Raw genomic sequence first — 24953 nt, forward strand, 5'->3', positions numbered from 1 at the left:
TCTAATATTAATTTTAAAAAATCCATTTACCACCTTTTAAAACACAACCCTATATTTGAAACATTCTCCCCGACCGGATTCCATTAAAACAACATTAATTAGCACAATTAGTACTCTCTCCCTCGAAAAAATCACGTTTTCAAAATTAACAAATAATCTTTGCCATTTTATTACCAGAACAAGAAATCAAAAGAAAAACGAAACGTTTGTATTTATAAGGGAAGTCACTGCCTCTCATTTTTAACTGGGATGAGCATTGATTAAATGTCCAAATATTTGAAATAAGGTTGAGGCGTACCGCTACGTAGTTGATTCGTAAGGTGTTCTCGGTAGTGATCTTTCTCACCGATCAATCAATATTAAAATTTTCAATTTAAAATTAAAATGTAATTTTTTTTTAAATTGCAATTTACTCTCCCCCCCCCCAAATTCGCGGCCCCTCCGCGATTTTTTTTCCGGCATGGATCATGGAAATTGACCTTGGATTGACCTAGATTCTGAATGGAATTGGGACGGACGCCGGACGGCATTGTCTGAATTTTTATTGACTCGCGACACAAAAGTTCTTCTGATGATGTTTCTTGCTAAAACTAATTGTTCAGATGAATAGTGCAATTTTATATATATATTTTTTATATAAAAGATTTACAGTTAAAATAAAATCAAACTCACGTATGCAAAATTGAATCAAAACGAAACAATATAATAAATAAATAAATTAATTAATTACATCTTTATAGCATGTTTTCTTTGTTTTGGACCAAAGCCAGCATATGTGTCTGGCTTGTAAAAGATCCTAGTTTTTCTTTTCTTTTTTTTATACAAACAGATTTGCAGGCAGTTAAAATGCAAAATCACAAACACAAAACACCATGCAATTTTTTATATAAAAGATTTACAGTTAAAATACAATCAAAATCACATATGCAAAATTGAGTCAAAACACTATCATAAATTACATCTTTAGATCATGGTTTCTTTGTTTTGGGCCAAAGCCAGCATATGTGCCCGGCATGTAAAAAAATCACACTTTTTTTTCTTTTATATGAAATATTTATAGTTAAGTAAAATCAAAATCACATATGAAAAATGCCACACAGAAAATTCAGTCAAAACAATATAATAAATTACAACTTTGGCGCATGGTTTCTTTGTTTTGGGCCAAAGCCAGCATATGCGTCCAGCATGTAAAAAAGATCCCACTTTTTTCTTTTTAAATAAAAGTTTTACAGTTAAAATGGAATCAAAACCACATATACAAAACGCCATGCAGAAAATTGAGTCAAAACAATATAATAAATTTCTCTTTAGCTGATGTTTTCTTTGTTTTGGGCCAAAGCCAGCATATGTGTCTGGCTTGTAGAAGATCCCACTTTTCCTCTTTTTTTTTTTTTTTTTATAAAAAAAGATTTACAGTTAAAATAGAATCAAAATTACATATACAAAACACAATGCAATGAAAAAAAAATCAGAAAATTGAGTCAAAATAATATAATAAATTACATCTTTTTGTTTTTACTAGGAACCATTTCTTTGTAAAGTGGAAGTTTTCATAAATCACCAGTTCTGAACCAAAGGAAGCTATCTTTTTTCTTGGAACCTCGTCAGTATATTTTTCACATCTGCTTGCAGTACTTTCAGTTTGAAGAAATCCAAATTATTGGTAACAGCATACTTTTCAGCCACATATGACCAATCTTTTATCCAGAAAGTATTAGTTTTTGGTTTCGGTCGCACATACACTACCTAATGTACATGTGAATCTGCTATATTAGCCATTTTTACTATATAATTCAAATGTAAGATCATGTCAAAGGTAGATATGGTATCTCCAAAGCGAGTACTTGTGTCCCCTGTTCTAATTTTTAGAGGAAACAGCTGCTTTACTGTATATAGTTCTTTATATATATTTCGTTTTGTGTTACTTTGTGTATAATGAAACTCAATGTATTTATTGGTATAAATGTGTAGTGTGAAAGGGCCGATGATGAATATTGAATACCCCATTGACATATAATTAGATTTAGTAATATGCGTAGAGTATGATATTGATTACTCTACCACTCTAATTGAGAAATAGTAAGTGAATAAGAAATAATGTATTTAAGAGTGAAAGAAAGTGTGAATCAGTTTGGATTTAGGAACTGATTGAGTTGGGATAAAATGACATAGTCCCTGACGCCCAACCTAAGTGACTGTACAGACAAGACTATTGTCAATTAGACAAAAGCAGGAATTACATCAATATTTGGATGATTCTATTTGTAAACTCGAATGACTCATATACTGAAATAGATCAAGTGTATTAACCTATGTCCTAAAGAATATTTGGCTTTAATTTTTGCCTACTTGTATTAGCATTTGGCACAAAGGTAAAATATAGTTGCTTTTAATATAACTTGTCTTACACTTTGTAAACCGAAAGTACAGATCAATAACTGCATAAGTGGTAGGATGATAATCAGTAAATGTCAGGCCATACTGGGAAAGAATCAAAAAGTCAAGATATAATTAAATAAATTTAAAAAAAATTACTAGGACAACTACATTGAATTTGATAATATGTGAGCACAATATGACAAAAATTTAATTTGTATCAAATGTTTAAACATTAAAATCCCAATCCGGAAAAATTAGGAAATCTTCAACATCATCAAACATGTTCAATTAATTAATTTTTATTTAAGGTATTGGTTGAGATAAAAAAGTCAGTGTCCTTTGCGGGATTCGAACCCATGTTCTTCGGCTAAATACACCACTGCTCTACTACTTGAGCTATCATGACTTTGATCCACTCGGACACAAACTTCCCATCACAACCCACCTTTCGAATTTTCCCTCCTTTTTGCCATTTTTCAAATGTCGTGTAATCTATTTGATTCTCGGCGACAAATGAAATGGTCACAGAGAGCTTAGTGAAGATATACTTCATTTAACTTATTAAATTCATTAGATTTCGTGATCCGATTGAAAATACCTTACATAAAGATTAATTAATTGAAAGATGTTATTTAGTCGCCAAAAATATTTATAAAAGCATAGATACATAGATTAATTCTAGAATGAGCTGCCCTTTTATGAAATATGCACCATGGTTGGGATTGGTCTATTGTGCATCTTCATTGTTGAATAGAACTCTTCCTTAAGTTTAATGCTTTTTGCCAACTCCCAAAGCTTTTTTGAGGACTCTCATGTGTATCCTTTTTCCTGTCTTTAAATAATACATACTAACATACTACTACTAGTGCAAAATGGCTTGATTTATCAATGACACATGATTACAAAATCGTACTGTATTATGTTTTATGATTTATGCTGACACTTTTCAACATTGATGTTGTACTGACTTAAAACAAATTTTTTGAAATTTTTATTAAAATTATCTGATTATTTTATCTACAATGTATTCCTTTAAGAATTTTAATATATATTAATCTGAGAAAGTACTATAAAGTGGCCCTTATAAAAACTGACGGGTTAGACTTTACTTCTTAACTGTTCCAGCAAAATCAACTTCTGATTTTTATATATATATTTTTTTAGGCGAGGCATCAGTAATTAAATTTTGCAAAAAAAAATGTTTATATTTTTTATTCTTTAACTGTTAAAACAAAATGCAGAACTTATAATTTCTAACATTCAAACAGAAACATAATTTGAGTGAGACAATGAGAGAAAAAATGAAACAATACAATTCACAAGTAAAAAAAGAAAAAGAAAAAAAAATTAGCGCCTTTACCTACAATGATTTACATAAATCGTACAATACAATCGGCTGAGAAAATATACACAATATGTAAATGCAAAACATTTAAGTACATTAGTTAGAAACTTTAGTATTTTCTTTAGTTTTTTTTTCAAAATTAATTTTATAAAAATTCTAAATTATTATATCAAGATACTTAAAATTATGAGTATTATTAGACTTTTACAATCTAAGTTTGTTGGGATAAATTAACAATTAGTTTTATCATCTTAGCTCGTTTTTTAAGTTTTAAATTTATTGTTACAACCTTTTGCAAAAACAAACACAACATAAGCAATCTTCATTATAATATTTCAGGTACTTAACTGGTCTTTCATTACATTTTTAACTGAAAAAAATCTTTTTAAAATTCAGCATCCTTTGATCCTTCTTTTCATTCCAACTTTTCCTTTATACTTAAAAAAAAAAAAAAAAATCTTTATCATGCAATAGGTGCACTATTCTAATTTCCTGCCCTTATTTACAATGTGATGTTTTAGTAATAATCCTACAAATGGAAACAAAATGTCTATCAGTGCTTTTTTTAATTTTTTATTTTTTTAGAAACGTTAATTAATTTTTATGCTTATGTTATACCAAAACTAAATATTTTAGAATTTTTAAGTTTGATATTACATATAAGTAAAATAAAAGCTTTAATTGAAACATGATACAGCATGTCTTGGTCATTTAAAAAATTAAACAAAAAACTGTTAATGAACAATAAAAAAATATACATATTTCAAATGAGATTTCTTATTTAAAGGCTTGATTAAAGCGCAACTTTTTCTTGTTTTGGAAAGCCATGCATTGAAGATATAAAAAGTTCTTGTAATAAAAATTTCACAGCTTAATCAATTTTACACCGTGTTTACTTCTTAAAATTATTCAAGTTATCACAATTTTTTGTGATGTTTTTATCATAGAGGTAAATTAAAAAATATATATTATAAAGTACTGCTTCCCCTGCTTGTGCACTTTTCAATTGCTTTCTGGACGGTTTCTGATACGCTTTCATACACCTCGATGCCGTTCCTGAGAGCCATATCTCTCAGATAAACTCTTCCGCGGTTGTAGTCGCTCAGTGCAGACGTCGACATCTACCCAAAAGAAAAGGTTAAACAACACAAAACCACTCGTTGCAATGATTCTACTCACTTTTTCTCCGTTGATCAAATCTGAATCATGAAGGCGTTGAATACAAAGTATAACATTTCGTCTGGCCCCAATGTAGTAAGAAGCCTGAAAAAATTGTAAACATAAGTTAAGAATTCAATAATAATTTTTTTTTTAAATACAAACCAATGCCATTGTTTCTAGACTCCGACTGCTACTTGTTATAACAAATAAAAGCAAGTTGCTGCTTTCCATCTTGCTTGCTTCATTCGGTGTTGCTCCACTGACATTGAGTATCTCCTTGTCTGCTGTTATGTACCTCAATCCACTTTTACTACATTTACAAACCACACAACATTTAATAATAATTATAATAATGCATACAAATAATAAATTAATTTGCTTACTTGAGAAGAGGAATTGCGATATTATTTTTCCAATCAAGATCAAGGCAAGAGCCACCAACATAAATGTCGTAACGCTTATCTTCTATTATACGTGAACGACTTCTTGACTTACAACACACACTTAGCTCTAAAATCATCAATTAATTTTGTTTTAAATAGTGTTTAAAAAAATATTGTAAAGAAGGATTGGATGGGAGTGTACAAAGGTGGAGATGCAATTCCAGTTTTTCTAATTTACAATAAATTACCGATCTTAAGACCCCCCCCACCGGGTATTGGCAGTCTGGAGTCAGATCTCGGTCTTATCGGTCCAGCCTCCGAGGTTGGCTCCAGGCCTATCAACAACTAGGGAATTTCAGCTGCCAAATGCAATCTGTCTCCAGATCAAACCCATTCACACTCTCCTCACTCATAATCTCTCTCTCTCTCTCACTCTCACTCTCTCTCTCTCTCTCTCTCTCTCTCTCTCCCTCCCTACTACATATTACAAAATAAACTTCAAAAATCACAAAATATGTGCATCTGTTACATCCTTAACCTAAAATATGATTCTAAAATATATGACAAATTTGTGATATTAAAAATGTTAAAAATTAAAGACTTACAAATCTATTCATTAGTAACGTAATACATGTTTGATCATTTTAAATTACCCGACCGCATCTCGCGATATCTGCATAACTATCGATTAACGGTCCCTAATCTCTACACATTTTAAATTACAATGCAATATCCATAACATTAACACCGAAAGAACTACTCACTTAATTCATCTATCAAAACAGAGAAAAAAAAACCACTTAGCAATCCATTTAAAATACAAGCTTCAAACATCTTTAACTCCATACTGAATTATATAGTTCAAATAAAAAACATAAAATCATTCAAAGAAAAAGTTAAAGAATACTTATTAAGTAAATAGTTTTGAATATAATATTACAAATTAGCATTTATCTATATTTACTTAGCTAACTTCACATTATATACTTATACACTTTTGTTATATTTTTTATTATATACTTTTACATTAACTTGTAAAACGTTACTAATCATTTTATTAGCAGTTTATTTCATTTTTAAATAATAGAATTATGTTCTGACTCTAGAAGGTTCATAATCTGGTTTTTAAGAATCGAAAAATCTATATGTAATTTTATTTATACAATTTGTATTTTACAAACTTATATACCGTTAACTATACTTAGCCAAAGTCTATTTATTCTTGCAATGTTATTCAATAATAAAATGCTCTGTATAAAATCTAACTTGTAAGTTCACTATTTTTCGTGGTCTGCTTGACCAATTAATAACATTCAATTAATTAAGGTTTTAAGTTGAGATAAAAAAAGTCAGTGTCACGAGTGGGATTCGAACCCACGACCTTCAGCTTGATACGCTGCTACTCTACCATTTGAGCTATCGTGACTTCGTTGTGGGTTCGAATCCCCCTCGTGACACTGACTTTTTTCAACTTAAAATCTTAATTGATTGAATAACTTGTAAGTTTAACTTACTCTCAATTTAGTCATTTACTTCATTGTTGATTTTACATTAATTTGTTATTTTTATTTTATGTCTGATGCGACTATAAACAAGTATTATAACTGTAATTACATGTTGTGTAAGAAAGGCCCCAGAGACCTAAATTTTGCATGTATTTTAATAAGTAAATTGTTAACATCTCTTTCTACACACATACGTTCATGCTAATAAATGCATTTAATCTCAAGAGTCAAACAAAACAAGATATCTATTATCATCGTATCTATTATCATAGTAAAGTATTATACAGGGAGTTCAGCTACTCGCGTTACAACTTTGCCAGCAGATTCTACATTCAAAATGGAACCAAAAAAATCCTAATTAACTATGGTCCGAATTTCAGCAGATTCGTTGTTATTCCACCTTCTGATTTTTTTAAGATTTCATGACCTTGCTTCAAATAAACAATGGTAACTCCAAAACTGAAAGGTTTTGTACAAATCCATTGAGACCATTGAAAAGTACATAAAAATTTCCAAAAAGAAGAGATCAATACTAAACTTGTAAACGTTAGTGAAATAAACGTTTTAGTACGAGAATTTTGAAAACTTTTATTTTTTTTCACAGTTGAAAAGCTTACTATGGTGATTCTAAACTACTATTCTTTCCACCTTACCGATCCTTCAGCAACGTTTTTTTCCCTTGACCAATTGCTTCATCTTTGAAAAAAGTAATTAAAAAAGCAATTACACCCTAAAAAGGATATTAAATGGAGTACATTTTCTGAAATTTGCTGGTCTCTAGGTTTGGCAATAGTAGTTTACAATCACCATAGTAAGTTTTTCAACTTTAAAATAAAAAATAAAAAAACTTGCCACTAAAATGTTTTTTTTTACTAATGTTTACAAGTTTAATATTGATCACATCTTATTGGAAATTTAATGTACTTTTCAATGGTCTCAATGGATTTGTCCAAAACCTTTTAGTTTTGGAGTTATCATTGTTTATTTTAAGCAAGGTCATGAAATCTTAAAAAATCAGAAAAAGTAAAATAACTCAAAAATTGTTGAGATTCGGATCATATATAGAATACCATGGTGTAATTACCACCATAATTAGGACTTTTTGGTTCCATTTTGAATATAGAATCTACTGGCAAAGTTTGTAACATGAGTAGCTGAACACACTGTATACAGTAAAAAAAATCCTCTAAAAATCGGAACAGGATACCCAAATACTCATTGCTGTACTCAAGTACAGTTCTCATATCCGGTGCCCAAAAATGTCAATCTCGCATGGCCTATTCTTAATCAGGGGAGGACTGAAGTGAGGAGGAGGAGTGACTCCTCTTCTATGTGTCAGATCCTCCGAGTGCCACCTATCATCAGTGCTCTTAAATCGCAAGAGCTTCTCTGCAGACCAGGCCCACCAACGCTGCCATTTTCTTTTAATCATGTTTTTAATGCATTTTCAGCGTCAGAGGGCTAGATTGTGGTGGGTAGTTAGGGGTTGGGACATCACAGTATTAGCTGCCTTGTTCAGCTTATTGTCCAGCCAAGCACACAGACAACAACCACCGTTTTGCCATATCATGGAGCACCATGAGAGGGTTGGAGGACCTTTCTCAGATTACATTTTAAAGATTTTGAATAAAATGAAATACAAACTGGTATAAGATTAAAAACAAATCAATATTAAATTTCTTTTAATACTTAAATTATATTAATAATTGTTAAAATAATATGGCATATAATAAGAAATATTAGTATGTTAGACATATGACAATTTAATTAATTTTTTTGTTTGTTGTTAATTTGAACATGTGTCAAAAATAATCCAGTGAAATTTGTGGACAGTTTAAGCTTATGCTTTCATTTCTTCAAGCAGATGATGACAAAATGGTGCTTTACAGTGAGCAAAGTAGTGATGCTTCTTAACTATTTCAAGTCATGAGCGGTGTTGTGACTGTTTGAACCTTTGACCGAAAGAAATGAGTTGTTTGTATCCGAATGTACAGTTTTTCCCGGTGCAGATTTCAAGTTAAAGTAGAAAATCGAGTCAAGAAAGTCTGTGCCGACAGACGCAGTCGACGTTTCCCTCATTAATATGCCTTGTCCAGTTTTACCGGCTTCGACTTTGGAAAATTCAATTGGATCCGTTCCTTTGTCGATTGTTTCTCGGATTTGACAACAGCAAAAGTTCAAATTGTAATCAGAGTTTCTATCAATGTCTTTGAGAAGTTTATTGACTTTACCAGCGAATCTTGATTTCCGGATTATATAGGGAGCGAGCAGAGGTTTTATCTGGGACTCGGCATAGTTTGAATCTAGCCTTTTAGCAACGCTGCACACTTCATTTTCCAAAATCCCGAGTATTGAAAATACAAGGGATATCTGTTTGCTCCTGCAGTTGAGAGCAGCTTTCTGAGCAGGCGTGAGGCTTAAGTACGCTTGGAATACGTCGTCACGGATACAATCAATCAGTTCACTCAAGTTCCTGCAACGCATAATAAGGTCTGAAGACTCCTGCTCGAAATTCTTTTGCACGAGAGAATGTATCGTTTTCAATTGGTTTTCAAGGGTAGATACTTTATAGCAGACTTCGTCTACCCTTTCCTTACTGACCTTCGGATTTTTATAAACATGCGAAATATTGAGCTTAAGCGTGTAAATCATGCTGTTAAGCTTCTCCCCATGCTTGCGTTCTGACTTCCAAAGAGGAGGGTGGCATCTCAAAAAAGGAAAAAAGCTCTGTATGGGAACAATCCATTTCGTGAAAAAGCTTTTGTCCTTACTCATAACTGTCAAGAAATATTTTACTGAAGAATTTGGAAATTTAATATTTACAAGAATTAATTAATGTCTTATTTATTGATACAAATAAGATTGATATTAGGAAATTTTAAATTCTACTTGTGTACATATGAAAATATTCAACACATGTACTAACAAAATTTAATTTGTAATTTAAAAAAAAAACTTGTTTTGTTTTAAAATACCTCTTGGCTATTAATAAAGGATGAAATTATTTTTTGATGTGATTTGTTATGAGAATGCTTAACATGGATGTTCGGATCAGGATATTTATTTTGCTGCACAATGCAATTGAATTGATTTCCATTCAGTTAACCCAGGATAAGTTGTTAGTACCTAAAATATGGTAGATTGGACGGAATATTCTAGAAGTAAAACAACTTTGCTCACTTTCATTCGTTCCGTTTCTGGACTTTGATGTGCTTTTAAGATCTCTCACTATAGAGCAGAACTGGTCAAAATTTATTTTTACTCCTTCAGGATTCACATCTAAAACGGGTAAAATGGGCTGTTAAAAATTACAATAGTTGTTTTTCTTTAAAATTACCTTTCGACGAAGACAAATGACTTCTCAGATCTATCAAAGAATGCTTTTTCGCTAGCAAAGCCTGCTTTTGGTAGGCAAGATAAAACTAAAAAAAAAAAAAAAAAAAAGTCTATTACTACAAAGAAATGATACACAACAGCATAATGATATTTCGATAATGATGATAATTTCAATTTGAAAACCGTAAAGTGACAATATATCAGACTTACGTCACTAAGATTAATTTCTCCTCTCCCATTTGGCTCTAAATCTTCAAAAATTTCCCTCAGTTTTCTGAAAATTTATATTAAATGGAAATTAAGGATCAATTTTCTCTTTCGTTTTCTTGTTTTATTTTAAATAATTTAATTTTTTAAATTAATTAGTATATGAAACTGATAGTAGAATTGTTACTTAAAATTAAAAAAAGTGTAATTGCTGTCAATATTAAATGATTTTAATTCTACAAGTCATCACTAATGAACTGGAATGCTCAGAGTACCGATAATCAGTTTAGGGAGAGAGCATTGTATTGACGATTTTTATCTTAGAATTAAATAGAAAGAGTGAGTTAAAAAATTGATTGTTTCACTTTCATAAATGTTTATTGAGTTTCTTTCTCGCCTTGCCTTCCAATGTTGTTGTTTTTATTTTAATGCGTTTATTATAGTGAATCATTTTGTAAACATATTACTTACATTTTATATTCTGTTAACATTCCTACAACACAAATGATGCTGATATATGAAATTTTGGTAACATCAAGTATTGGAGAACTTAATTTAGCTGTTGAAAACAACCAGAACTGTAAAAAGAAAGTTCAAGGCTTGTCGATACCACAAATATACTCTATGAGATGTTGGATCCCACAAGAAGTCAACTGTCAAACAAACAGGTCCATTATAGTTAAGTTAGCATTGCCACTGATAAGTCAGGAAAGTGAAAAAAAGCGCAACTTGCGGTAATAATGTCATTTGGAAATACACTTATAGCTCCTTTAAAATACAATATTTAACAATGTATCAAAGTGTTATGACAAAAGTGTATGTGGCCATAATACAGCATGGATAGTTGATAGTCTTTTGTACGGACCTTGCTGTTATTTTATTTTATTTTTTTAAATGTTGTTGAACTGTTTGTTCTGCTTGATTCAGAACAACTGCAATATACATTTCAGAGATTCGATACCAAGCTTCAGTGAATAGCCAGAATTTTTTATTGACTACATATTTTCCTACAAACAGTACTGAGCACCTAACACACCTCCCACCAGACCTAGCTCCTTCAGATTACCCACCTCTTCCGAGCTATGGTTCATTTCATTAATAGACATTGGAAGAAATAAAAACTGCCATAGTTCCAATCAAAATCCTATAAGGGAACAGTCATTTTTTTTCCACTCACCCTCATTAAATTGTTTTCTTGAACTTGAAAGACAATTGAATATTGGAAATAAATTATTGCATTGGTTTGACAATATCCTAAAAATACAAACCTTATTCTTATTGTGTCTTCAGAAAATAAAGAATTTTTTAAATTGTTGCGTTGTGGAATAGTTTTGTATTCATTCAAAATCTAAAAAATAAATAATATATTAAAATTTTGAATCAATATTATTCAAATTATAGAAAATTTTGAAGCACCTTTGAAGTCCAATTTATGGCAGATGGAATATTATTGAACACCGGTATTCCTTGAAGCTCTAAAAGATCTCTTAATGTGGCTAAACCACTGCAAAGCTCCTCGTACTCACTAAAAAAAAAATATATATATATATATATAATAATAATAAATAAATAAAATATAATACAATCAAAATTTGGATGAAAGTACAATAGTTAAAAATATCGATTAAAAAAATAAACAACAAAACAAATGGCAAACAAAAACTTTTAAAATATGTACATTTACTGACGTGTGTGATATTGCTTCACCGCCTACTGGTTGGTCAGCCGTGTAGTTGTCAGCGACGAGAACAAGGGGACGGCGGCTGCCTGCGAAATGTGCCGCTTCGATGATGCCAACGACATTCCTCGTGCACTTGTCGAGAACAAAAAATAGAACTTTGGCACTTTCTTTCGCCTTGTGTTCGACTTCGACGAGTTCCGCCCTCCATTCTGAGACTTGCTGCAATAATGGACCAACTATTCAATTCCTTACAAATTTTGACTAAAATATTTTTATTAAAAGAAAAAGAAGGAAAAACTCACTGGATTGTAATAAGTTATGTTGAGCGATTCCAATAGTGGTATCGCTACATCATGACGCCAAGTTGTAGGATTGCACGAACCTCCAAGGAATACATCATGTGGAGAGACATATTCTGTAAAAAAATATTTCTTTAATACAAAATGTTCATTAAAAATATATATATTAAATATATAAAATATTATAAAATCCTGTTTTGATGGCAAGAGAACAAAATAAAATTAAGTCAAACTTTTACCCATAGAGACTGTAGTTAAAAATGAATGGATATTTTTAGTTTACTATTACTACTTTTAAACATAATACACTGAATTTAGTTATAACATCCAAATAACTTTTTGCTTAAAGAAAGGCCATAAACCAATAACATTAAGAAATTAGTTTTTACCATAACGACAGCATTTCCCTTTAAGACTTGAAATAAAATAAAACAGGTTTAATCCACATTGAATTTATCAAGCCTGATTATTAATTATGAATATACAAGATAGAAATATCAAAAAATAATTTACTTCAAAATTTACAATATATCTCAAAATGCCTGAGAGATGTGGATGCCAAATGAGGTTTTGAATATTTTTCAATGGAGGGAAAAAATATGAGAAACTAGATGCTTACTTGACATTTTCCGAGGTCTTCTCTTTTTCTGATCACCATTTTTGTTCAGTTGGTGAAGGTTCCTTTGATTTGAAACATAAAATTTTGAAACAATGTTATCATGTGTTAACAACAAAAAAATTAAAATTACAACTATAAAAAGTAAATCGTGGCGATAAAAAGTAGTAGCCTCTCTTTCTATTAGACCGTGTAAATATTGAGAAAAATAGAGACATGAGGCAATTTTTCTTTTAAAAAATATGATAACAATTGTAATTTTCAACAATATTTGGTGGGAGAGAGTATAGATTATTTATAACCATGATGCAATTTGTACACGGGCTTTCTTATTGTCTAGCCCCCAATAGTAGGAACAAATGCTAACTCATTTATAATTATAAACGAACCGTTATAAAATACTTACCCCCTATCATGGGAACGTCTGATTTGTGATGTAAAATTATAAAATTCTGTGATGTGTGGCCTTCTGTCAGAGACCTCCTTCGCACACTCGAGCATTTCTCTGACTGTAAAACAACGGGGGTGTTAATTTTGTTTATATACAAAAAGTTATATCCATCTAGGGTAGAACAATAAATAAAAATAAGTCTTTAGTTTATAAGAGAATATCTCCTTATATAAGGATATATTTTTAAAACAAAAATCCGTTTGTATTCAATTTTGTTTATACAATTTCAATGTTATCTTTCACGATACGATTTATGATAAGATTGAAATTTTCAACCAACAAAACTATGGCTATTTTGTTTTGAATACTATTGGCACTTAAAGAAAATACATTGATTATATATAATTGATAAATCAATGATTACTTCATGTCAGTACATTTTCAATTTTGTTAGGTCTTTTGGTTAATACTATTCAAAAATATTTCAAGTTCAGGTTTAGAAAACTTTTCCTGTTTTCAATGTATTAGTGTATTAATTATTAATAAAAAAAAAAAAAAAAAAAAAATTAAAACAAACTGTAATAAGAGTCTGTCAAAGACCAGAAAAACAGTATCCAGAAGTTTGATTTGATCCATTTTCTGTCGATACTGTAATAATAATAATAATAATGATTTTTTGAAAAATGGCAAAAAAAGGGAAAATTTGAAAGGTTGTAGGTTGAGATGGAGAGTTGGAGTCCGAGTGGATTGAAGTCACGATAGCCCAAGTGGTTAGAGCAGAGGTGTATTGAGCCAGAAAGGTCATGGGTTCAAATCCAGTTCGTGACAATAATTTTGTCATCACAACCAAGACCTTACATAAAAAGAATAATTAATTGAAAGAAGTAATTTGGTCAATTAGACCACTAAACATAATGGATTAATAATAATAATGTGGGAGGTTTATGGGCTGACAAAAAGCTGAGGTCATCATTGGCCCTGAGTATGTATGTTTTACATCTTTTCTTGGTCATTAAAATGTACTTTTTTAAACTGAGTCGATACAATAAAATAGTGTATGATGAAAGACCAATAGTGGACTACTGTTGTAAGCCGTTACGATTTCCGAATAAAAATAACAATTGATGTTTGTAAAAACACAAACCCTGAAACTCAATTATAGAGCCTTATTTATGGAAAACATATGGATACAAAATGGAACATGGAGTAAAGTCAATAGAGTGGAGGGTAGGAGTTAATAAAGGCCAAATTTTGACCTAGCGAAACCTACAGACCACACACCATTAATTTTCTAAGCTCAGATCCATTCAATAGAAATGGGCCAATAAATACCTAATAAGGGACAAAAAGGTGCACAAACCTATTTTAGACACCTCTATTTTTAACTCAACGCTAGTTTGGGAACGTCCAGGATGGAAGCCCGTGTGTTTGTTGGCTGACAAAATAGCCAAAACAGGAGCAGCTCTCACACTCTTTGAACCAGAACCACAAATAGGCACACTAGAAAGGATGTTAAAAGCAAAACTGAATAAATGGATGTATAAAGAAATTACTACTGGATAAATTCATTAGGTGCAAAACAATCAAAGAAGTACCTCACATCTCAACTGAAAAACAAAAGTCTACCACTTTTTCTAGCAGGCCATTAAGAAAATAAAAATCATTTATACTTGCAATTATAATTACCCCTTAATTACCACCTTAAAAAAATAAGCAAATCTTAGTTAGAAACTTGCTGACTCCATGAAACATTAGAGATGTCGGAACATACCTTATGTGACTGCAAAGTCTGGAAACTGTACAACTACTAAAATGACACCAATGCTTAGGGAAATAACTGACTGACAGACAACACACAGACCAAACCACTGGATCTAAAGGGCTGAAATTTCGACAGTGCATTCCTACAATGAGATGGATAGCCGCTAAGAAATGATTTTTTGAAATTCCATCCCTATCCATATATATAAAACAGTTTCATGACTGACTGTCAGACAATTTTTTACCATGTATAGACTGGAGTGAACTGAAGAAGAGAAGAATTTGAGAAACGAGCCATAATATTAGAAAGCTATTCTAGCACTCTGCATCGCATTAGAAGGCGCGTTAAAAGAGTCCCGCGTATACAAAGTCACAGGTAAAAGCTTGTTTATAAATGAAATGAAGAAAAGTTTAAGATTATACTACTGTTTTGTCTATATTCAGTTTTTTAACTAATTAATAAAAACCTAAAGGTTTATTTCATTGAGAACGTAGATTATAAAGTTGTTAATTTGCGTGCTGTGAATAGAAAATGTAATATTTGACTAAAGTAAAGTGTTTGATTTGGTGGTCTATAGTTTGATAGCTACCAATCATCTTGGTCTGCCTATCCTCATTGATTTTTTCAGTCAGGCGCATTTCGGCATTCTACAATTTTCAGTGTTGATTCCACAGAAATCACCTAAATTCAACATTGACAACGAAGATGATTGGTAACTATCAAACTAACATAAATTGGTTTCTTCCATATATTTAGTCCACATTTGATTTGTGGATAAAAAATTAAATTTTGTTATTAAAAACTGCGTTTTTTATTTTTTTTATAATTAGTATTTTGAAAGGCCATTTTACAAAAAAGATTTTAGTTTCATTACAAAATGGTACCTTTTTTTGTTCTCATATTCCTTTAATGTTTTCATGTAAAAATGACATTTTAGTCATTCAACCAATTCCAAAAATCTTTAAAACGTGTAAAAAAGGTAATAGAGATTATTTTTAAATTAAAAGAAACCAATTATTTATTTAATCTAGGATGTTGGTTATTAGTTTATTTAGAAATAAATTCAACTACCAATAAATTCCTGGTTTCCTTAAATTAAATTAAATTAATTAAATATTCACCATTAGAAAAGCATTTTCTATCTCACCGTGGACTTAACATTATTTTTTATTATGCTTTGGTAATGCATTTACAAAAACTTGAAACCTATTGAGTAAATAATACATAAGTATGGAAAGAGAGGTGTTTCACCTATTGCTGCAAGCTTTTTTTTCTGTTTATTTCGATTTAAAGATTAAAAAAACGTCTTTCTTATTGATAAAGACAACAAAAAGATTGACTCGTGCTTAGAAGCTGTGACTAATCAAACAGGAAGTCAAAGGAGCCGAAACGTAAAAATATTCCATGATTTCCTACCTACGCAGTTACGCCTTCTACTGCAAAAATAAAATTAAAAAAGCTGTTTTGTAGGATGTTTGTTAAATTGGTCTAAGTTGGTCGATAGAAGTTTAAAAATAGACAAATACACAAGTATAGTTGAATATTTTTTATTGAATTTGCGAGAATAATAGGAAACAATTTTATATTAAATTGTTTTGGAATTTCAAAGACAACGAAAACAATCTGCAAGCGGAAGGCTACTTCCTATTTTAAAATGAAGATCGGCCGCGGTGCTCCTTGACACACTGACACAGAGCAACTACAATGTTGTGCACGGAAACTACCAGCCGTGACAGTCAATGCCAAGACCCTGACTGGTCTGGGTGTAACTTTAAATTAACAAAATTTAAAAAATTGTTTTGTTCTTTACCTTGCACATTCGACGACGGAAATAAGCGTATGTCGTTAAGTAATGCTTGTACATTTTCTGGCGGAATGTTTTTCTCTATGGGCCCAACCTTTTTTATCCATGTTGAGATCAACTCCCTGTAAAAAAAGAAAAGAGATTCTTTTGTCAGTGCAGTTCTTGAAAAGAAAGAGCCGAACGGAACGGAAGTGGTAATGATTCACGCAAGTCAATGGAATTATGCAAAATTTAAGAAAAGAGAGATCTTGGATAAGTATATTTAAAAATTAAAATATAAAAATCAAGATTTTTGTTGTTTTGAACTTGATAATGCACAAAAGCGTTAAGAAAAGAGCGCAAAAACAACAAGACACATAACAATTCCTTGATCATCTTGAAACAACAATAAAATCGTTTTACAATTTTTGATGTGCAATTTTGTATATTTTTCATCCACTCGGGTCATAGGTGGAGCTCATTCCTCCGATTTGTTGACATCATTTTGAAAGCAAGAAAAATTTCCCAGATCCTGTAATTTCGGCACTCTTTGGCGATGCGATTATTATTATTGATTAATGTATTGTCGATGTAGTATTAATGTTAATACGTAATCAATCAATTTATTTGAGATAATTTTCATAAAATCCTCGTACTATGGTTCAAACATTTATTTTACTCTAGCCCATTCATCCAGGGACATTACGCATTGTTCAAAATAAGAAAGTTTAAGTTCTATTGTAACAGAGATGATTGATATATAGGTAGATAGAGAGGCAGAGAGAGAGAGGAAAGAGGGGAGCGAGAGNGAGAGAGAGAGAGAGAGAGAGAGAGAGAGAGAGAGAGAGAGAGAGAGAGAGGGGGGGGATATAGATACACAGTCACATCCAGAGAAAGAGAAAGTCAAAAAGAGGGAGAGTTGGAGTGATGGAGAAAACGCAGAAAGAGAACGAGAGAGGGTGATGAAGAAAGAAACCATGAAAGGGAAAGGGGAGATATAGATTCGGAAAAAGAGAAAGAAAGAGACGAAGAACAAGAGACTGACGGAAAATAGATTCATCTGTAATCTGGATTGATCTGTCTGTAATGATGATGATTTATGGAAGAAGATATATAATAAATAATCTTATATACATTTTCAATTATAATTTGTTATACATTTATCTTGCATTCTGACATATTCGCAAATTACATTTGGTGGATTAAAAGCGAGGTTTGAAAGTTCAGCTGAGCGTTGGAAGCATATTTCAACTTATATGTAAGCTCTGTTTCGTGTTTGTGACTTTTTTTGACAACTCGGATCTGCTTGTACAAAAAGATTTTTACAAATTTAATGAGATAATACTTTCAGTATTATCCTTTGAAAACTGATTTATAAGCTTTTTCGTTTTATATTCCGTGTAGAATTTATTTCCGTTGGCGATGGTTAGTGTTTATTTTAGTGATAAAACCAACAATCAACGAGTTAGCGTTAGGTCTGCCACTCAAACAAACGGTGTTTATACTTTTTTCTTCAGTTTTTTTGTACCTGGATGTTCGTGTGTATCTTCGTGTTCTCGGGTATCCTCTGGAGACGAGGCTTTTAGCCCTCTGGATAGACATTTGACCAAAGGAAACGCGACGGTGTCACGCGCAGGCCGTCCCCTCGCGCATATCATCCCGCATACATTTTACAGACATGGTTGGACGTCTCGCGAGACACGAGTCTGTATACAAAAATTATTTTTAAAAAATTAAGAAGAAGAAGAAAATGTCAGAAAAATAACTTCATGAACATTTGGTGCCTGAAGGCCAACTATAGCGACAAGAATATGCTAATAATATTTAGGAAACTCTTCTTGTTTAATGACTTCTATTATTTATTTTACAAACGAGCTGTATTAATGATTGAATAAAAAACCAGATAATCGATGAAAGGATGATGGAGTGACCGATTATTACTACAATTTTCAATTTTTTGTCACTCCCGAATCCTCATTTATTTTTATTATACTCAAGATATGTTTATCTGTATAACTTGGAATGTATGTTTTTTCCTCCTTCGGCAATAGAGTCGAGTAGATGTCATAAAATTTGAATGACAATATGTAATTGAAGAGCAATTGTAAAAATGCGAAGAAAGCACGAGCGGTGATTAATGACACGGATTTAGTATAGCAAAACAAAAAGGAAATAATTAACAATAAAAACATTTTGCGAAAATGCCACTGATAAATTATCACCACTTCATAAAAAAAAAGGATGGTAGTTGTTTCAAAACATACTCCAATAAAATGTCAACAATATTCGAAAAGAAATATTTTGGCTGGGAAGTTTAATGATAAAATAAGAAACTTAAAGTTTATTTTCTTAGGTACATCACAAAATTTCATTTTCTAGTTCTACTATAGTTAGTTCAAAACAAAATATGACATGATTATCCCCACTTACTTTCATTAAAAAGTGCGGGTGGTTCGAGCAATACGATAATAGAAAAAAGCCATCAATGGTTGAAAGGAATTAAAAATATAAAACTTGGAAGTTTTACATTTTATCCAGATTCAACAATTCTGTCAGAAAAAAGTCAATACGTGAACAGGATTGGATACTTGGAAATTAAACTTTCTTTTCTAGTATTCATAAAGTTGATAACTCAAAACTATCTATAATTAATTAATCTTTTTATGTAAGGTTTTAGTCGAAATGAAAAAGTAAGTGCCACGAGGGGGGTATAAACTATCTATAATTACCATCCCTAAACTATTTCTAAATTCCATAATAAGGTGTAGAGCGTGGCTACATAGTCTAATACTTAAATGTACAATGTTGGCCAACAGTACTTGTACAAGTTGAGTATAGAAATCAATATGGAAGTTTGATTTAAAAATTTTTTTTTTTTAATTTAAAAAAAAGTCAAAATGCAAACTTGGCCCTTGGAAGTTCAGTTGAACTTTTAAGTATTCATCAAGTTAACACCTCAAAATCTTACTTTTCCTCTAAGTTAGAGTTTATTATTAAATTAATTAAATCAATCTCATTTTAGGACAAACTTGAAAGTGTAAAATATTTCAATATTTCCTTCAATGCTGATAAATTATCTCCACTTACTCCCATAAAAAAATAGTTTATGGATCCAACAATTCTCGATTAGAAATAAAAAATTAAAAAATTTAGACAAACTTGGAAGTTTAAAATAATTTTAACTAAGAAATTATAGTAAAAGTATTGCAGTTCAACTACTTATTACCATCCCTAACCATTTCAATAAAGATTTTTTGTATTGTTTACAAGTGGTAGGTTCAATTTTGAGAAAATAAATTAAATTATTAATACATTTTCTCTAATTTCAGTTTACAGGCTGAAAATTGAGTGTATTTCAGAAACTATAACTAGAAGGAAAAATTGGATCATGAAAAACTTTTTCAACCCATAAATTCACATTACAATCTTACATTGGAAAATGGATTTAGGAATGGATAATGGAAAAGAAAAATTATATACAACCTAAATTCCCTACAAAGGAGAAAATAAAGTTTATTATCGCGTTACTCTATTTTTTCTCTTATTGTCAACCCGGTTCGAGATTCACGTGTCCTTTTTAAAGAATCTGTGTCAAAAATCAAACAATAAACACCGTCAGGGCATCACAACAATAAAGCTGGAAGCTGTTGTCTAACTAATCCCATTTACAGCTTCCTCATTTTGCCCCCGGCGAGATCCTACCGATATAAATCAGTGAAGGTGGGTAAGGTATTGTAAAGATAAAAGAATAAATAAAATACTAAATGATATGTTTTAGAATTAGAAATGAGCGAATTTTTCCAAATGATGATCTATTTTCTGTTTTATGGGCCTAATTAGATCTTTTGTCAAATTCATACTGCTGAAACTATTACATGTTTTTTTTCTCAGTTTATTTTAAACTTGAATCAAAAGAAAGCTTTGTAAGTGCTATACTTACAACACGTTACATAGTAAATTTTTAAAAGTTTTACATATTCTATTTGTTCTATGTAAAACACTATCTTTGTTTGAAAGGCGTAATACAGTGATTTTCCATTGCCTTTTTTTAACTCAAGGAAGTTGTTCTTTCCTGTCTATACTATTTTTTTATCTTTTAATAATTTTCGCTGTGTGACAAGAATGAAGGCTTAAATCATTTCAATATCTCCATTTGTAGTTAATAAAACGTACAGGAAGTTTTTGCATTATACTATAAACATAATCATCAGTGTGAGTAACTTGGAATTTTAAATTAGTTGTGGATTGTCGCGCAGTTTTCTTTGGTACCTGGTAAATCTGATACACGCCGGAAAAAAAACAATTAGCCGAGTGAAAGTCAGGCATCGATAGTTTAAGACTCCAAAATTAAAAATGACATCATTATTCAAACGCGTGTTAGTCTTTCTAAACCCTGCACCATTGACAAAAGGGAAAATGTGAACGTCGAATAAGAAGACAAAACACCTTCCACCTTTATTTGTTAATAAAACCGCGGTTGGAAAAATGATAAAATGAATACCTAAAATATCGTCAAAGTTGTGTTCAAATTTGAAAAAGGCCGAGGCGGTACTGACCGTTAGGGAGCTCTGGAGAGACTGAAGAGAACGCAGGAGTCGCAGGAGACGCCTCCTTCAAAAAGCCACTGCTGCCATCTTGCACAGAACTCGCGTTATAGTATTTTCTTGCGAAAAATTTCCCAGATTTTTTCAAAAAACAAACGCCCGGGGGAGGGAGATCCGGAAGGGATGGGTTCCTACGGACCCTGGGTGGGACGATGAAATATTTAAGGTGAAACAGATAAATCAACTTGTCACATACATTTTCGAGTGTTTTTTAAGAGACGTTCAACTCCAAGTCAACGTCCTGAAGGCTCTGAGCGCAGATGTGGGCAGACCATCCCGGAGTAGAGGAACGGGGGGATTTGGAAGAGGGGAGGACTTGCCTTGTAAGTGTTGGAAATAGCCCAGCTAAACTCAGTGCTGATGTCATTCCCACAGGTGCCACGTCAAGGTACGAAAAAACAACAATCGACATCGACGAAAGGGATCCGAAAAATCGTCCCAGGTTGTTTGTCCCAGACGAAAAATTCCTACAACAACAAAATCAGGGACGACCCCCGGGGAGGGGGCGACGGCGGAGGAGGTCGATTATTCAGTCGGATAAGGGAACCGCTTGCCAAAACCTGTCCTTTTGGAAGCTATCCCGTCCCTTTGGCCTGTTTTCGTTTTAGCTTTCCTTATTTATTAACATTACGAAACAACATTAAAAAAAATAATGCAACTATTTAACGCAACTAGTTTTGCACAAACAGACTTTTTCAAAAAACTTTGTACAAGCAACAGCTAGATGCAATTGTTTCAGTAAAATTGTATTCAATTAACACTGAAAATATGCTGATGATACAACCAGTAAAGTATTCTAAACACATACTTTATTATATATGTAGATACATAGATAGATTTACAGATAATTGTATGCCTACAAATCTGTCGATCTATCAATCTATCTACATATCTTTTCATCTATCTATCTGTCTATCTATCTATGCATCATTTGTCTGTCTATATATCTATGTATCATTTGTCTGTCTATCTAACAATCTGTCTGTGTGTCAATTTATCTATATATACATCTGTATGAATATCTATTTATCAACCTATCTGCCTGTTCATCTCTCTATCCATCTATCTAGCTTTCTACCTACATCCCTATCTGGCTGTGTCTCTCTCTCTATCTATTAATCCATCTGTCTATCTATCAATCTATTTATTTTTTGTCGGTCTGTTTATCTATATATATGTATATAGATATATCTACTTTTGTGTCTGTCTATCTATCTGCCTGAATATCTATCTTCTATCCATCTGAGGAAATATATAAAATACAAATATTACAAATACAATATTCAGATGCACAAATAGTAAACAGAATGTTGGATTTAAACGATTAAAATTGAGTATATTCCAAATTCCTCATTAAACTTGGTATTACATGAAATGCGACATGAGATTCTATCTACCTATTCATCTGCCAGTCTATTATATATATATGTATATATCTGCATGTCTATTTCTAGCTTTCTACCTAGCTCTATCTGTCCGTCTCTCTCTCTCTCTCTCTCTCTCTCTCTCTCTCTCTCTCTCTCTCTCTCTCTCTCCCTCTATCTATCTATCTGTCTATAGATCTACCTGTCTTACTATCTATCTATTTATTAATATATTTGACTATCTATCTGTAGTTGTTCACTTATCATTCTATCTAACTATTTAACTATCTCATCCAGACTAACTCAATAATTCAGTATGTGTGTGCCTTTTTTCCCACTTTTTTACTACGAAATGTCTAAAGGTTAAACATTTGTCAGTCCAAACGATTTAATATTCTGTTCTGCAGCACCAAAACGTCGTGATAATGGCAAATTGTGACTTGAGATCGATAAAAAGTGATTTTAGTTTATTTGATCCAACTTATTTCCTTTATTCTGTGTATATTATGTGTTTATGTTGATAAATTAAAACTTACTTAATTTTGTTGATTATAAAGTTTTGTTGTTAAATTTACTATAGCATTTGTAGAAAATGAATATAAAGACATTAGGCCAATTCGTATCGTTGGTAGTGCAAAGAAACACACATTTTGTATTTTTATTCTTCGATGTGCACAAGGATTGAATATTAATTGATTTATATTTAAAAAATATAAAAAAAGGGATTTTATATTGGCGCATGAAGTTCAAGTTTATGTATGCTACACGATTAATCGGTTAACTTATTTTGAAAACCATTCAGATTTTTCTACCCTATTGGCGTTAATATCACCAGTCATCATCAACGGTTGTTTCTGAGATTACAGGGATCTAATTTAATTTCTGTACGAAAAGGCGATAACTATGCCGGACTGGTGATCTGATTAAAGAGAATTGACCGTTTCAAAACCCCGAATTATAATCTTGACCGGTGTAATTTTTGTAAAAACAAGAAGCTCCATCCATTATTACGCGGACTCGTTGATAACGTATATCAAATTATCAACTTGCTTGTGTTCTAGCGAAGGAAAACGTAGGAAGCCACTTTGTAAAAGAAGCATTTACATTTAATGACCTTAAACTGTTATATTAAACTACCATTCAAAATAATAACAGAGACTACGTGGATTTATTTTTGGCTAATGGGCGGCCAAAAACATGATTTAATCTGCGGGCTAAAAATAAAAAAAATTATTGACCGAATATAAACAATATATCGATGAAAATAAAATCGACTATTAATAATTCATATGGAAATACGTCCTTCAAAAATAATAATAAAGGAAGTAATACACGACACAAACAATACTTCATAACAATTTCCATAATGACGTTCAGTTATTTTAAATAAATACTCAACATTATCAATTTTCTGTCTACAAATTGCATAAACCCAGAGCACCCCAGAGATCCGTTTTGCTTATAATTTCTCATGTTCATTATCCATTTTGTGAAGTAGCATACACGACAAACGATACCTAAATCAATATTGTCTTACATATTGGCCAATGTCTCTCCAAAATTTTGGTCTACCCCAGAGCTACGTTCTGAGCACAATTTTATTTATTATGTCCGTTATTCATTTTTAAAACAGAAAACTATTGCTTTGAATCAATTCAATTCAATCAACCATTATATAATTGCCATTCCCTGGCTGTCGCACAATTTCGCTCTACTCCAGGGATACGTTTTGGGTCCAATTCTATTTAGAACGTGCCTTACCCACTTTTAAACATATATTTACAAAAACTATTCCACACATTGGCCAATATCTGTCCATAATCCGCACAATTTCGATTAATCACAGGGTTAGGTTTTAGATACCCTTATGTATATTAGGCATTGTTTTTTAACAGATGCAACAAAAGTGTTCAAAATAAGCTCTGACCTATTATCATTTTGTACGTATGTCTACATACAGAACGATCCAGCTTACCACAGGGGTACGTGCTAAGTCCGATTTTATTTAAAACGTATATTAACCATTTTTTTAGATGATATTACATTGTTTGAAGAGACACAATTCAATGTGCCCTTAAACATCGGCCACTGTACCCCAGGGCAACGTTCTTGGTCCAATTGTATTTACAACGGTCAT

General features: G+C 31.6%; 1 protein-coding gene across 10 annotated transcripts in view; it reads right to left on the reverse strand.

Moving 5' to 3' along the window:
* Positions 1-3574: 3574 nt before the first annotated feature.
* The window catches only part of LOC106666357, a 46552-nt gene continuing 25173 nt past the window's right edge, over positions 3575-24953 (reverse strand). For 3 of the 10 annotated variants that reach the window (XM_014393501.2, XM_014393499.2, XM_024229467.1), the window contains 14 exons: positions 16876-16991; positions 13319-13421; positions 12916-12977; positions 12300-12412; positions 12005-12216; positions 11733-11841; positions 11585-11664; positions 10320-10383; positions 10111-10195; positions 9954-10052; positions 5269-5395; positions 5048-5195; positions 4904-4987; positions 3575-4845 (listed from right to left, as the gene is read on the reverse strand). In XM_014393501.2, coding sequence (XP_014248987.1) covers positions 4693-4845; positions 4904-4987; positions 5048-5195; positions 5269-5395; positions 9954-10052; positions 10111-10195; positions 10320-10383; positions 11585-11664; positions 11733-11841; positions 12005-12216; positions 12300-12412; positions 12916-12977; positions 13319-13413 — 1431 coding nt within the window. In that variant the 5' untranslated portion in view covers positions 13414-13421; positions 16876-16991 and the 3' untranslated portion in view covers positions 3575-4692. The other 7 variants (XM_014393496.2, XM_024229466.1, XM_014393498.2 and 4 more) reach the window with 6 other exon arrangements.

Source organism: Cimex lectularius, unplaced genomic scaffold (genome assembly GCF_000648675.2).
Source record: "Cimex lectularius strain Harlan isolate CLEC.00 unplaced genomic scaffold, Clec_2.1 scaffold236, whole genome shotgun sequence".
Lineage (NCBI taxonomy): Eukaryota > Metazoa > Arthropoda > Insecta > Hemiptera > Cimicidae > Cimex > Cimex lectularius.